This window comes from Mauremys reevesii, linkage group 2 (genome assembly GCF_016161935.1).
Source record: "Mauremys reevesii isolate NIE-2019 linkage group 2, ASM1616193v1, whole genome shotgun sequence".
NCBI classification, from domain to species: Eukaryota; Metazoa; Chordata; order Testudines; family Geoemydidae; genus Mauremys; species Mauremys reevesii.
The window spans coordinates 47,638,735-47,654,091 of NC_052624.1; the positions used below are offsets into that span (position 1 = coordinate 47,638,735).

Sequence of the window (15,357 nt, forward strand, 5' to 3'; positions counted from 1 at the left end):
CCTGGCCTGTACCTGGATCCCGATTCCGGGACCACCCTTGGCCCAGGCCCCACCCTATAACTAGCTGTAATCCATGCTCCAACCACTAGGCTACATTATCAGAGGCAATGTCTGAAAGAGAGGTGACAAAGGTATGCATAACTGAGGCCAGTGGTTTAGGAGGGGACAGGGTCTCCTAGCCAGCCAGAAATGGTAGAAAATGTTACTCATGCATGCCACTATGTGAAAGTTTAGTGTCAGTGAGGAATCCAGCAGCACTCCGAGGCTCTGGACTGAATTGACTAATTGTGGGTATGTACCTTCAGCCAGAGGAGACTGCACAATGGCTGGAAATTCTATGAAGTGTTTTCCTCTACCTGCCACATAACCTTTGTTTTGCTTAGGTTCAACTTCAGCTAGTTGTTCTTCATCCATGAGCTAATCTCATCAAGCACTGCACTGTTTTGATTGTAGTGGTATGGTCAGATGTGGCAACAAATAGGTAGAACTGTGTGTCAGCTGTATTTGCTGAGACTTGCAGTCCATGTCATCTGACCAGTTCACCTATTGGATGCATATAGATGTTGAACAGGATTGGAGAGAGAATTGATCCTTATTGGACTATGTGAGTGAGGGGTGTAGTGTGGAGGTGCAGTGTCCCATCACTACTCATTGGGTGTGTTCTTCCAGCAAGGGCTCAAATCTTTTTAGGGAATTACCCTGGATCTCCGCTACCTGTCTCAGGTGAGGTGAAGCAGCAGTATCTTAAGGTTACCAGTATTCAGTGCTGCAGAGAGGTGCAGGAGGATGAGAATGGAGGTCTGCCTTCTATCCATTGAGAGCAGGTGATCATCCATCAATGCTACTGAAGTGGTTTCAGTTCCATGTCCTCTCCTGAATCCAAATTGTGCTGGGTCTAGGATGTTAACTTAAATTAGGTGAGCCTGTAGTTGGCCTTTGACTATCTTCTTGATGAGCTTGTTCATGAATGAAAAGAAAATTAACAGTAGGTGAGGTTCTTTTCATCAAGGTTTATGTCTAAACTAACTTAGTGTCTGGTTAAAGAGAGTGTCTACAACAGCACTGAAGGGTTCTGGGATGGCAATGCGTCTTTGTCAAACACCCAACTTAATTCAGAAGAAGCCGGTTCTTTTCTCATTTACAAGAATGCATTTTGAGGCATCATCATATAGAAGATAGAACATTAAACAGGGCTGGTCAGGGATGCCTCTCAGCTTTAAGATCAGCCAAAGTGATTCCCAGTCAACAGAGTCAAATGCAGCCATGATATCTACAAATGCAATGTGAATGGAGTACTTGCATTCCCAAGACAGATAGAAGAGTAATATCACAGTAGTTACAACAGTCTTATTTGCTGCCTTTATACTTGCTAAGTGATAAAATAATGTTGTCTTTGCCAGTTGTAAGAGACTGACTGTTCTCCAGATTATGTTTACCTAAAGACAAAAAAGAATAGCTGGTCCAGAGCTTTTTAAGAGTTCTCCAGGAATTTTACAGAGTCCTGCCACTTTATTTCCCTTAAGCTTCTTTTCAGCTCTATGGATTGCATCAATAGTCAATTCACCAGGATCATTTTGTGCTGAATGGGTCATCTCTTTCAAGAAGCATTACTTCAGTGTCTGGGAAATTCTCCAGCCTGTGTATGCAGGACACCAAAGTAGGTGATCCTAGTGGTTCCCTTCTGATCATAGAATTTATTAACTGAGATCAGAATCAGGACCTTTATTTCTAAGAACAGCAAAGTGTCCACAGAACCTCCCAGAGAACACAACAAATGCACTGATTTAATTGGAGGGGGCTTTATATCAGGGTTGGTGCTGTGAAATCCCCACACATTCTACCGTGGCAGGATCTCTTTGCCTGTGATGATGTGTTCTCAGACATGTGACTCTCCTTAGTGTCAGAGATACAATCACGATACTGGCTGTGAGTCATACATCTCAGAACACAAAGATAAATGGGGCTGAGTCAGGAGGTCTTCGACCCCTACCTACTTTCTTTACACTGCATACAGATTGGAATCCCATAGGTCATCCTCTGGCTGAATGCTGACTATAGGGAAAGCAGCCTGTGTGATTCTCCCTATCCATCTGTTCAAGCCCATTTTGAGAACCACAACATAAATACAACATAATTTTCATAACATAAAATAATGTAGGAAAATACAACATAATTTTCTGAAACTGAGGTTGCAAAGTTTATTTTAGGGTGAATTCCCACACTCTCCCAATTTAACAGCCATCAGAATCCACATCTGGGAAGACTTGAACTTTGAAACAATATTGAGCGTGCTCTATTAATAATGTCATTGTTAATATTATTTAATAATGAAAATCATATATTTATGTAATAAACTTACAAAACGTTAAAATGTGTAAAATGACATTTTCCTAGAAAAAGGAGCTTATAAGATAAAATATTCAAAAAAGAATTCACTGATGAATAAAATACTATTTAACTTTCATTAATTAGAACTTGAAATAGACCACTTGAAAAGCTAATCATTCTTTGGACAGCCTTTACAAGACAGAGAGATTCTTACTGCAGTTAAGGAACTCATTTTAAAAGACTGTCCAGATCAAAGAGGCATTTCTCACCTTTAAAAACCCTTTGCAAATCTACCAGTTACTAAAGATGCCTTATGCAAAAGATTTCTTCCCAAGAAAATTAATCTTTTCAGAACTTCCAAGCCAAGCTGTTATAGCCTGAAATGGTTTAATGTAAAGATAGAAACCTACTATTTACTTTCTGTTGTATCTAGAAATTTCATCCTTTAGGTGTACTGTAGCTTCAGTAGGAGAAATTAGTCGATCATTCAGGGCCTTTTGAAAGAACACTGTATGTGGTGGGTCCTTATCTGGCAGGCCACAAGAAAAGAAGTTTTTGCCTCTGTAGGGAGCTGCCTTGGCAGTTGGCAGCAGAGAGGGAAGAAATAGAAAGTTTACCTGGATGGAGTAAGGAGGAACAGGAAGTGGCTGGTTCAGGTGGGGGGCATTGCTCTTCCAGGTGACGGGGGAGAGGGAGTATTTATACCCAAACCAGTTTCATAAAATCTCTCTCTCAGCCAAAATAATTGAGGATGCCTCCTTGTGACGGGTGTCCCGTGCAGGTACTCATTATGGATGGGGTATGGTTATTAGATAAAATGGATTGGAAGGGGATTTAGAGGAAAGCAGGAAACTGGTGTAAGATCTAAAGTACCAATTGCTCTGGGGTAAGTGACTGGTCTCTTGGGCCTGAGAACAACCTGATGTGGTGGTGTGATTTTTGGTGTAAGTCAGCAATTCTCAGCCGGGGGTCTGTGGCCCACTTGGTGTCCGTGAACCCTTTCAAGGCATCCATAGGGCTTAAACCCAGAGCCTAAGCCCTAGTGTCCCCCAAGGGGCTGAAGCTGGGAGGTGCAGGTCTGAACCCCCTATCCCCATCAACACCACCCCTCTCCCAAACTGCACCACAAGAGCATGGCAGTCCTGGGGGTAGCTCCACACCTCCCCCGCATCTCCTCTCCCCACCCCCTGGCCAGGTCGGAGGCAGTAAGCCAGAGCCGGACAGTCTGGGGCAGCTGCTGCTCTGGGTTGTGTCATGGACCAGGCAGTGGCAGTGTTCCCTCCTCTTCCGCTGGTGCCCTGGGTTGAAGCTGCTCCTCAGTTCCCAGCCCCCTTTGCTCACGCAGCTTGTAAGAGCTGCCAGGGTGGGGAGACCTGGCTCCGTGGCTGGCAGAGCCCTCGTGGAACAGGGACCGCAGGGGAGCCCTCCTGGCACACAGCCCATAGCTACTCTCCCTGCACCCTGAGCTATATTCTCCCTGCCCTCTGAGCTACTCCCAAGCCCGCACACGGCCCCTGGCTACTCCCTGCCTGCACCCTGAGCTACCTCCCTGCCCACACACAGCCCCTAGCTAGCCTCTCCCTGTACCCACAGCCACCCCTGTGTGCACACAGCCCGAGCTACCCCTGTGCCTGCACACAGCCCCAGCTACCCGCTCCCTGCCCCTTGAGCTACCCCCTGCCTGCACACAGCCCCAGCTACCCGCTCCCTGCCCCTTGAGCTACCCCCTGCTTGCACACAACCCCAGCTACCCGCTCCCTGCCCCTTGAGCTACCCCCTGCCTGCACACAGACCCTAGCTGCACCCTTCCTGCACCCTAAACTGTTTTCAGACTTTTTGAGCTAAGTCCCATACCTTTGAGTTGTAATTTTTGGTTGCGCGCCCCCTACCCCCCAACCCAGACAGGCTGGGTGGCCTGCTGAGGTGAGTCAGGGAGTGGAGGTGGTGCTCCCTCCCCGGACCCTGCCATGTGGAGGTGGCTCGAGTCCTGCTGGCCCCTGCCCCCCCAAAATAGAAGTCAAACTACGCCTATGTCCAAGGCCCCTGCCCTGAGGGTCCCACACCCCCACTGGGCCCTGGAGTTTTTATAGTATGTTGAGGGGGGCCTCAGAAAAAGGTTGAGAACCACTGGTATAAGTGAACTCTTACCACAAAATCCAGTTTGTCTGAGTGGCAAGATAGACTGGAGCATCTGAGGAGACTGTCTGTGACTCCATGGTAAGACTGGTATTGTAATCCAAGAGTTCACATTTGTTATTGTCTTGGTGAAATCTAATTATAGAACATACCACCAGGGTGTCTCCCTGTTTTCTGACCATCTGCCCAGAAGCAGGCACTCACGGTTGTGAGTCGCTCCAAAGAGCATGAGGACCTTATCACAATTTCTGTGCTACTAGTAACATAGTATTGTATTACTGGTTTCCTTACAATAATCTTAATATAGCTACTACTTTAGGGGAATTAATGCGGTACTGACTAAGTTGCTTCCACAGCACTGCAGAGAAGATTTTATTACCTTGGACAGTAGCATCAATACTTTGAGCGATGACTGCTTTCTTCATGGTTCTAGTGGTATTGTAAGGTTTTCTTGACAGTCCTACTAATATGAAGGCGATGGATTGTTCTGCCAAGAAAACGTGATGAGTTTAGATTCTTTGAGGAAGCATGTGAACTCTAGGTTTAAATCCAAAGCAAAAATGTGCCAAGACACCATCTGAAATTCAATGTGCCTACAAGCTGGAAAGCCATCTCTGACGTGATTATGGAGATTTGTTATGCAAAGAAGGCATTCTAGACTGCAGTATGGGTTTAATTGTTGCAGTCTTATTATTTTTACTTCTTTTCAGTCAGTATTTCCAAAAACAGAAAATATCATATTGCCTCTGTATAAATCCATAGTACACCCACATCTTGAATACTGCATGCAGATGTGGTCGCCCCATCTCAAAAAAGATATTGGAATTGGAAAAGGTTCAGAAAAGGCTAATTAAAATGATTAGGGGTATGGAGTTTCTGCCATATGAGGAGAAATTAAATAAGACTGGCACTTTTCAGCTTGGAAAAAAGACGACTAGGAGAGGATATGATTGAGGTCTATAAAATCATGACTGATGTGGAGTAAGTAAGTGAGTGTTATTTACTCCTTCTCATAACACCAGAACTAGGGGTCACTCAATGAAATTAATAGGCAGTGGATTTAAAACAGAAGGAAGTATTTTTTCACACAGTGCACAGTCAACATGTGGAACTCCTTGCCAGAGCCAAGACTATAACAGGGTTCAAAAAAGAACTAGATAAATTCATGGAGGATAGGTCCATCAGTGACTATTAGCCAGGATGGTGTCCCAAGCCTCTGATTGCCAGAAGCTGGGAATGAGAGAGAGGGGATGGATTCCCTCTGGGGCACCTGGCATTGGCCACTGTCAGAAGACAGGATCCCGGGCAAGATGGATACTGACCCAGTATGGCCGTTTTTATGTTCTTGTTCTTAGTTCAGAAATGTTATAAAGTTGAATTGAGGAATGTATGCCAAAGAAATAAAAAAGATATATTAAATGAGGGGGTGGGAGGGGAGATGGGGAGATTTTTTTTTCCAGTTGTGTAATTACAAAAATAATCACGGAGTGCATCTAGTTTTAGAAGAAGTGGAGTCAATTATGTTGCTCTCTCAGCTGATAAATTGCTAGGTGGGAACCACACAGATTCCACTAACAGTACCATTTAAGCTACAATCATTTTTCTTTTACGTGTTCTTCAGGAGCTAAAGTTTAAAAGTTGTATCACTCAATGACATTTTTAAAGCAGTTCCTGCCATTGTTATTAAATATTATTTAATAATATTTGCTGCACAAACATTTTTTGTAGTGTGTAAAAGATCTCTCTACCATCAGGTCTGATGAGGAGCAGCCTTTGTTCTAACATTTGATCTCTCTGACTTCTATTAAGAATTCAAACATAAAAGTTGAATGTGAATTTTTAGACGTTAAATGGACAGCTCAGCTACAGAGTCAGAGCGTGGTGAGTTTAGCCACGGCCCTGCCTTTGGCTTTCCCTGCCTCTTATGGGGTGATAGCCTTGAGCAGTCCTTGCATGTGGCAGTGGCTGATTAGCATCTGAACAGAGTTGCAGTGTCAGGGAAGGCTTCTTGTGACTTCTCTGTTTTGGTGTTGATCTGGTGCACAAATTGATATTTATCATAAATATTCTTTTTCTACCTAATTCTGCCTTCTCTTGTTGAGTACTTGTAAAGACAGAAAAGGGGAGAGAGTGAAATTGTGTGTGTGGTGGGGGTATGGTGTGGAGTTTCCTTTGTTTAAAGTAACAAATGCAACAATAGATGTAGGACAGAAGAGTTGAGATACAATATTTATCTCCAGCACTGTCTATTTCTTCACTACTGCCACAGTGGGGCAACTAAGTGAACAGAGGGATTATCTAAATAAAGCACAGGATCAAAAATCTGAACAACTATCTCCATCTTTATGATTCTATAGTTCTACAGAAAGCCTCAGTAATTCCTAATTAACTTAAAAGCCATCAATATTTATATTGACTGACAGGTAAACAAATTCAACAAACATACTTACCGTAGCATGTGAAAAGTTTGTATGTGTATACACATAGATATTAAACATGTCATATAATAGAATTGAAATGTTAAATCAGTCTTAATTGTACCATAATCATGCCATACTGTAATCTTAAAATTTAAAAGTACAGCATAATCTTTAATTTGATATGTAAATGGTTTTTCATATTAGCAGTAGTCCGCTTCAGCTTTGGTTTTTTGTGTGCAAATTCGACCCTCAGGAAGAAACATCAGAGTTGAGATTAGATACAAGTTACAGTTAATCACAGTCGTTCCTGTGTGCTCTGCTATTATAAGTATTTGGAGATCTTTACTATTTAAATGGAGCAATGTTTGATTGGAACCATATGTTTGTGTGTTTAATTATTGAAAGGAGTAGAATGACTCAGTCCTTCTAAAACATGTACTGCATTTCTAACCACATATGGTAAAAATGAGTTAATTATATTCAGAATTGGTTTTCAGTCCTTAGCAGACTGTTTGATGAATAAAAAAGCGCTAATTTAAAAACCTGAACTTCGAGTGGAGGAGGGGAACATTGCCTTAAAAACTCATTTCAACCAATGTAATAGAAAAAGCCATAAAAATGGGTATATATAGCAGCTATTTTCTTAAGTTAACTGTCTTTTCTGGAACGGATAGTTGATCAATACTGGCATATTTTCAAAGGTTTTCAACACATACTCCAATGAAGACTATGACCGGAGAAATGATGAAGTTGACCCAGTGGCTGCATCAGCTGAATATGAACTTGAAAAGCGCGTGGAAAAACTGGAGCTTTTTCCAGTGGAACTAGAAAAAGGTATGCATTCTGAGCACTACTTGCAATTTCTCTAAACTGATGTGCAAATCTTTAAAGGGATTGCTGCATTTGCTTAGAGGGCATAACTTTAATTCTCGAGGAACCGTTGCAAATCTCTTGGCTCTTCAGACTGAAAAATATTCAATAATATTATTTAAAGAACCAGCTTGAGGACAATAGTTCTGTATTTCTGTAAGAATGTTGTTTCCTGTAGTTCACCTTACACGTTAATTGACATGATTTTTCATATTAACTTTTCATTCTCCTCTGGAACATTAGCCGTCTTGCCTAACTGTAGTAACCTTTTCCAAATGGCAAATGCAATATTATCTGTCTTTGGTGTATTATTAAAACTGCAGAAAATTAAGGATCTCACCAAGGAAATAACTAAAAGTGGGTTTAATCACATGAAAAAATCAAAAGAAAACAAAAGCCGTACGCAAATGTACTTCTTTAAATGCCAAATTACTTTAAAATCAAGCATGTATTGCTGCTTTTACTTGTCTTTTCCACAGATGAAGATGGACTTGGCATCAGTATTATTGGAATGGGAGTTGGAGCAGATGCAGGCCTTGAAAAGCTGGGAATATTTGTCAAAACAGTAACAGAAGGTGGGGCAGCCGAAAGAGATGGCAGGTAAACTAGATTCAGTGTTTGGAATCTTCCTCAGCAATGGTTATTATGGATATTGATTTTTGTAGAAAATAATTTCTGGTTGTTTGCATATGGCAAAAAGTTGTGTGTAATTTTATAACTAGAAATTTGAGTTAGTGTTATGGCCCAAATGTTCTAATCTGGGTACCTAAAGGTAGGCTTCTAAATTGGCTTCAAAGAGAATTTTCGATGGTCAGTATCTATGAAAAAATGTTCCTCAGCAACATTTTCCTAGTTTTTCCTGTGCAGTTTTGTGCCCTTGAGTTCCTCATTTCTCACTTAACATGCACTTTTTGAAAATCACTAGTGCAGAGTGATCTTCAGTATTATAAATTCTTCATTGAGTGATTGCACACACGCATTCCAGCTCTCGATAACTTTACTGTTTGCAAGGTGGTGTCAAGAAATAAATCAATGGTGATGTGGCACATCCAGTCGATAAATGGTTGATGCAAACAAAAGTGCTTTTACTGAAAGCTTTTACTTTATTTAGTCTCCATCACTTACATATGTCCGCAACAGGTTAGGAGAGCACTGCAAATAAACCCCAGATTAGTATTTAGGCAACATCTTCAGGAGGTCTCGAGTGGATATCTGTAGACTTCTGGTGGCCACCCTTCTGTTTGCAGGGGAACTTGAGAGGGATCCCAGGAATGTCTGAAGAGTCCCAAGTATTAAAATGTCCACCGAGCTCAGCCCTCTTCCCCCTTTTATACCCAATTACATAGCTTGTTCATAAAAAACAAAAAATCCTGCTGAGCAGAAGTTGTGTGGAGTTTTCCATCCAGTGAATTTTCCATTGGTTAACCAGATGTATTTCACATAGCAACAGTTAAAATGTTGCCAGACTTCCCATCGTGCAAAACCTCATGCTTCAGCAATTTTGAGAAGCTCAAGTCAGGAGGGCACATGGCCATGCTTACTCCTTGTGGGCATTCACTTTCCCCTCCCCTCCTGGCCTGTTAGTTGTGCTAAGGTTTCAGTAGCTGTCTTTTTAGCTGCTTTCAGCAATAAGCGTAATAATTGGTATTCCCGCTGCTGGCAGTGGTCTAGGCATGTTACTAGGCTATAGGCTATCAAAAATCTCCCCCCTAAAAATCCACCCAGCTCATGAACAGTTCCTGTGTTTTTCAGTAGATCAGGATCACTTTCAGTATCAAGTGTTCCCGTTCGACCTTCTTGCCTGCCCCAAGAGTGTTCCTTGAGGTACTGGCAGTGGTCGCAGCTTACCTTCGATGTCTGGGCATAATAATTTTTCTATACCTCAATGACTGGCTACTCAAGGGCCAATCTTATAATGAGGTTTTTGACACCATAAGGATGATGAGATCTCAGTTCCGCAAGCTAGGATTGCCACTCAACATTGAGAAATTCACTTTGAGCCTGGTACAAAGAGTGGAGTTCATAGGAGCCTCCTTAGACACTATATCAGCCAGGGCTTATCTTCCCTCCAACAGATTCTCGATGTTAGCAGATCTCATCTCAAAGATTCAAAGCAGCCCACAGACATCGACAAGAAGTCGTCTTCAATTGCTTGGATGTATGGCATCTTGCACCTTTGTGACACCACATATGAGGCTCCTCCTTTGATGTTTCGGGGGCTGGTTCAGGACTGTTTATACTCCAGACAAACACAGCCTGCACAAGTTGGTGTAGGTCCCTCATCAGGGAGATCATAATAGATTTTTGCTTTGGCCCCTTTAATATTTGTCCTCAATTGACTAATGCTCAGGCAGCTGAGAAAGAACTCTCTCATGTTCTTTCCAAAAGACTTCATTAATTTGAGACAGGTGTACATAGCTCTCTGAATATGGAGCAGCCTATCCCTGAATATGGAACATCTATTGTGCATCAGCTCTAGAGGTTCTTTCAACCTCATCCTTATATGGTAATCAGTAAGCATAATACTCAAAAGACCATCTTTTAGCAATAAATATGAATATATTTTGAGGGATGTCTCAAATATCCTAGGATAATTGAATAAAGATTGGGGTGGGATTTCTAATATTGTAATTTTTAGATAAGAATCGTACTTCAGTAGCTGCAGTAAATTTTCCATGTTTTTCTGCAAAAGTCAGCAGATTACTCCGGGTATTACTTGCCCTCGGGGAAGATGAGAAACCTGTAGTGTGGGAATTCCAAGTGACTGAGCACCACTGTCTTAATTCATGCTGCTCTAGACATAGCAGATGTTGGGTAGTTGCCACGTAAAGGGCATTCTGTGGTAAATGTCATTGGCCAATTTAACCAGAGAACTTGTTGTAAGCTCCAGTCCAAATTAAGAATAGGATGGTAGATAGACAGAGGTAATAAAAAGTGAAGAAATCAGTGGGCAAACTGAATATCAAATACCAATACTCTATCACATGTGATAGGATAACTGGCTACTTTGTATAAATAATCTCCCAGTTCAAGTACAGGACAGGTGTAGTGGATGATGCGTCATTTGAAAATATTTTTCTGATAATAAATTTACCTGAGAACAGCTGCTGAGGAATGTGTAACAGTTCACAACTTGAAACATATACTAAATTATATCTCTGCAAAATTTGAATTCACATTTTTAGGACCTAATTTGGCAACCTTTCTGATACTGAGTAGCAATTATGCAAGTTATTCCAGCAACTTAAATTAGTTCATATGGGTGAATAACTGCTGTTCCCTGTAAGTGAGACTTGAAGAACTGGCCCTTCGAAAATAATAGAGAAACCACCAATTTCATTCATTATAAAATGCTGTTAAACTTTTTCTTTTTAAGTCTTTGTCACCCGTAAACCTTTCTCCCATTTGATACTTAATTTGTTCTCTCTCTCTCTCTCTCTCTCTCACACACTCACACTCTCACACTCACACTCACACACGCGCGCGCGCGAAATAGCATGTTGTTGTTCAGATTGGTGCCAAGCTATTCAACACATTTCTAAAAGTGAGTCAGGAACAGGATGGCGGAAGAAGGAAATGGGAGGGGGGGAGGTTGAAAATAACTGTCTGGAAATTAATTGCACCTGATGTAAATTAATAGCCATCCTTCATCTTCATATCTATCATAAAAATTCCTTTAATATTTAGAAAAAAGGATACTGTTGATTCTGCTGTTTAAAAAAAGATTTTAGGACTGAATTTTTCCTCCTGCTCCTTTGTCATTTAAATGCTGATTTTGTAAAGACAACGACCTATGTGCACCATCCAATACAAACCTGACAAAGTCATCTTGACAGTTATATCTTCAAAATCCCAGATGGATAAAGAGAGAGGAAAGAATTCAATTTACTGAAAAGGAACTCTGATTATTTTATTCTGTAATTTTAACATACATTTAACATGTTACCTCTACATTTTTTATTCGCACTTCTATTCCATTTTTACATATTAAGGCCTGAGTTTCAAAAGGTCAGATACAAAATGATGCTAATATACGTAAGCACGTTTGCCTAATTTCTGTATAGTTCCATGTGCAAATTGTGAATTTCCACTTGCAAATGGCCAGCTATTTGACAAACAGGCGATTTGTGCACAAATAACAGATTTGCATGTGGAATCATGTTAATTGCAAAAGCAGTTTTAGCAAGCAAAAATGCACATTAATTTCTTTGTGGACTGGCCTTTTGACAAATCAGTTCTCAATTACATAGAAAATCTTATTAGTATTGCTTATTTTGGTAGTGTCTCCAGGGTCAAGGATTCTTTCCAAACATAGAATAAGACATGACTGGAAAATAAACGTGATTAGTCTTACATGTGTATATATAGGAATACTTACTTGGCATCATATAGGAAATGTCCTTTTGGATGGCACATATTATGTATTTGGAGGATTAAGAAGACAGAAATAAGAGATGGAAATAAATTAGTAAGCAGCAAAGAAAAGAAATACAGAGAGAAGTAATAACCAAAGTGGGCTAATGGACAAAAAGATTCTCAAAATCTGTCAATCTTTTTATATTATTGAAGTATGTTCAATGTAACGGCAACAGTTACATGTATAAAAATGACATGCGGTTCTGAAGGGGAGAGGGGGGCAAGTGGGGTTGCAAAGATGCAGTTTGTAGGCTTCCACAAAAGCAATATTTTCAAAATTTGCTATCTCCAGCTGGGAAATAATCCAGTGATCCACAGTTGGTCCACAGTGACAATATGAACTTGGAAGCTACCAAAGTAGCTCCAAGGAGCCATTTATGCTCAGCAGTACAGTCCAAAAAGTTGGGAGATGTTATTCAAAATGCATGTAGAAATGTGAGGTGTTATGCCAAAGCTGAGAGTGAAATTATTTTTAGTACTCCTTCACAAAATGTAGTTTCTAATTTGCATTCCCGGAGCATGTGGTTCTGAGGTCCTATGGAAAACTTCCATTATTAGGTATTTATGCTCAGGAAAAAGTGCCATTTTTAAATATCTTGACTTAAAACACGAAGTTTTCATCTGCTCTGTTTCTGTTGGGTTTTTTTTTAAATCTGTGTTCTCTGATATAGTAGTTCACATACAGATGCTTGAAAATACGTTTAGTTTACTATTTTTATATCCTTTTTTATTTGGAAAACTGTTGGAATTTGTATGTTTCTAGCAGAGCTGAATTTGATATGGCTCTCTTCCCTCCACGTACCTTTAATAAATGATGATGCTATCTCTGCCCTAGGGATGCATGTTGTGTGTATTCCAGAACAAAAAGAGTAGCAATTCATTTTTTTTTAACTTTGTCACATGGAGCAGTAGATTGTGTTTATAAATAGATGTTTAAAATCTAGGAGATTCTTCCCCTGGTAAAACAATATAAGGCCTTATCCTTTATTCCTTATACACCCAAGACTCCCTTTCAGGTAATTGAGAATTTCTAGTATCCAGGGGATGCAAGATCAGACCTCTTAGGGTAAATTAGTCTTTAAAATTACCTTTATCTGAAGTTTAGGCATAATCTACTGAGCAGTGGCCTTTTAGATACATTATAGATTATTAAAATATTCTTTTGCGCTAAAGAATACTCAGTTTTCAAGTAGCATGAAATACTAAAACTGCAGTTTACATTGTTCTTCAAGATTGCTTAGAAAAGTACAATGTGTAAGTTATTCAGATATCTCAAGGTATGTCTACACTACAACCACTATAGCAACATAGCTCTGATTCTTCAGCTGTGTCACTGTAGTACCGTAGCTGACACTTCCTACATCAGTGGAAGAGGTTTTCCCCTCAGTGTAGTTAATCCACCTCTCCTAGAGTTGGTACGGACAGGTCTATGGACAAATTCTTCCATCAGCTTAGCTGTGTCTACCCTCTGGGCTAGGTTGACCTAACTATGGTATACAATCCTGAGTGATGTAGCTAGGTCACTTTAACTTTTAAGTATAGACCAGGTCTGAGTTTAGTTTTGTAAAGTTCCAGATTCAGCCATTTGTTTTACCTGTGACTACATACAATACTACTGATATGGAGGATGGAGGAATGTAATTACTCATAATACTAAGATTGTCTAAAGTTGTAATTATGAGGTATCTGTACACAGGCAGTGACATAATTTTGTATTTTTTTCCTTGCTGTTGCTTCCAGTATTCAGCAATATTAAATAGCAAAGCATGCTTTGCCCCACTTCAGGAATGCATTTAAGCATGTGCTTATATACCAGTGAAGTCAGCCCTTTCCTGAATTGGGGTCTATATCACACACAAATAAGCTTCATAATGTTGTATGGATGGTATTTACCTCAGTTTGTTTTATTTTGGTAAAACTCCAAACACTTTTTAAAAAGCTACAATTATTGCTTCCTTTTATGTTTTGATGAGTAATTTAGGGATTTTATTTGTTTTTCTGAAAGGATCCAAGTAAATGACCAAATTGTAGAAGTGGATGGAATCAGTCTGGTTGGCGTTACACAAAATTTTGCTGCAACAGTTCTCAGAAACACCAAAGGAAATGTCAGGTGAGTAAATATGTTTGAAGAAGAACACACTGATGGTACTAAACATTTCAAATTATCTAGTTGCTTCCATTAGGGATATCAATTTCTTGAGGTAGGAGCAATACAAGAAAGTGGAAAGGGAGAGGGCTCTATGTCCTTTTAACCTGTGACATTACTGCTGGGACTCCCAGCAATGGTATAAATGATATTAATTTTTTGTGATGTGACGACGTGATAATTTAGATTTGGACTGAAACCACAGGTAGGGTCAGATCCTCAGTTGCTGTAATTTGGTAAAAGTTGATTTCTTTCAAAGGATTTAAACCAGGCTCTGACTTATTGTTCACATAAGCCACCAGATAGTTGTCAGATGGAAACCTCAAGGAGAATCATTACCAATACTATCCCAATACTAATTCACTGAGCCACCCTTTCCCCACTACTTGCTCTGGGTTTATCCCCATATCAGATAGTTTGTTTACCTCCTTGCTATCAAATGTTTTGTTCATTTGATTAGCTCCTGCTAGTTAAAAGGGATTGTTGCAACTGTCAGTAAAATGGTGAACAGGCTAGAAAATATTGTAAAATTCACTGAGTAAAATTCTTAATACAAGATGTAAATTCATAATGCAAAAATGTAAAATACTTGTAAGAACCATAATACAATAATGTGATTATTCCCCTCTATTCGGCACTGGTGAGGCCACATCTGGAGTATTGCGTCCAGTTTTGAGCCCCCCACTACAGAAAGAATGTGGACAAATTGGAGAGAGTTCAGCGGAGGGCAACGGAAATGATTAGGGGGCTGGGGCACATGACTTATGAGGAGAGGCTGAGTGAACTGGGCTTATTTATGTCATTAACACCCCTTCCTACTAATGCAGGTATCTTCTGAGGAGAAGGGATGGGATAGAATTTGGTAGAACACCCTTTCTGATTTTGCATCATTTAAGAAAACTGTATGATAAGGACCCTCCAGTTTCCTCAATTCTATTTGCATCCAAGGTTCCATTGTCCATCTCACAGGGAAGCTCAGAAATGTGTGAAATGTTATTGGCCAGGCTGCTTGGGATCAGGAGAGTGAGAAGATTTGCCAAG

The 15,357-nt window shown here is 40.4% G+C and overlaps 1 protein-coding gene across 13 annotated transcripts in view; it reads left to right on the forward strand.

The window, feature by feature from the left end:
• The window catches only part of PPP1R9A (protein phosphatase 1 regulatory subunit 9A), a 251,370-nt gene that overhangs the window by 150,868 nt on the left and 85,145 nt on the right, over positions 1 to 15,357 (forward strand). For all 13 annotated transcript variants that reach the window (XM_039522746.1, XM_039522751.1, XM_039522753.1 and 10 more), the window contains exons 3-5: positions 7,586 to 7,718; positions 8,234 to 8,354; positions 14,176 to 14,280. In XM_039522746.1, the coding sequence (XP_039378680.1) occupies positions 7,586 to 7,718; positions 8,234 to 8,354; positions 14,176 to 14,280 (359 nt within the window). The remainder of the gene's footprint in view (positions 1 to 7,585; positions 7,719 to 8,233; positions 8,355 to 14,175; positions 14,281 to 15,357) is intronic.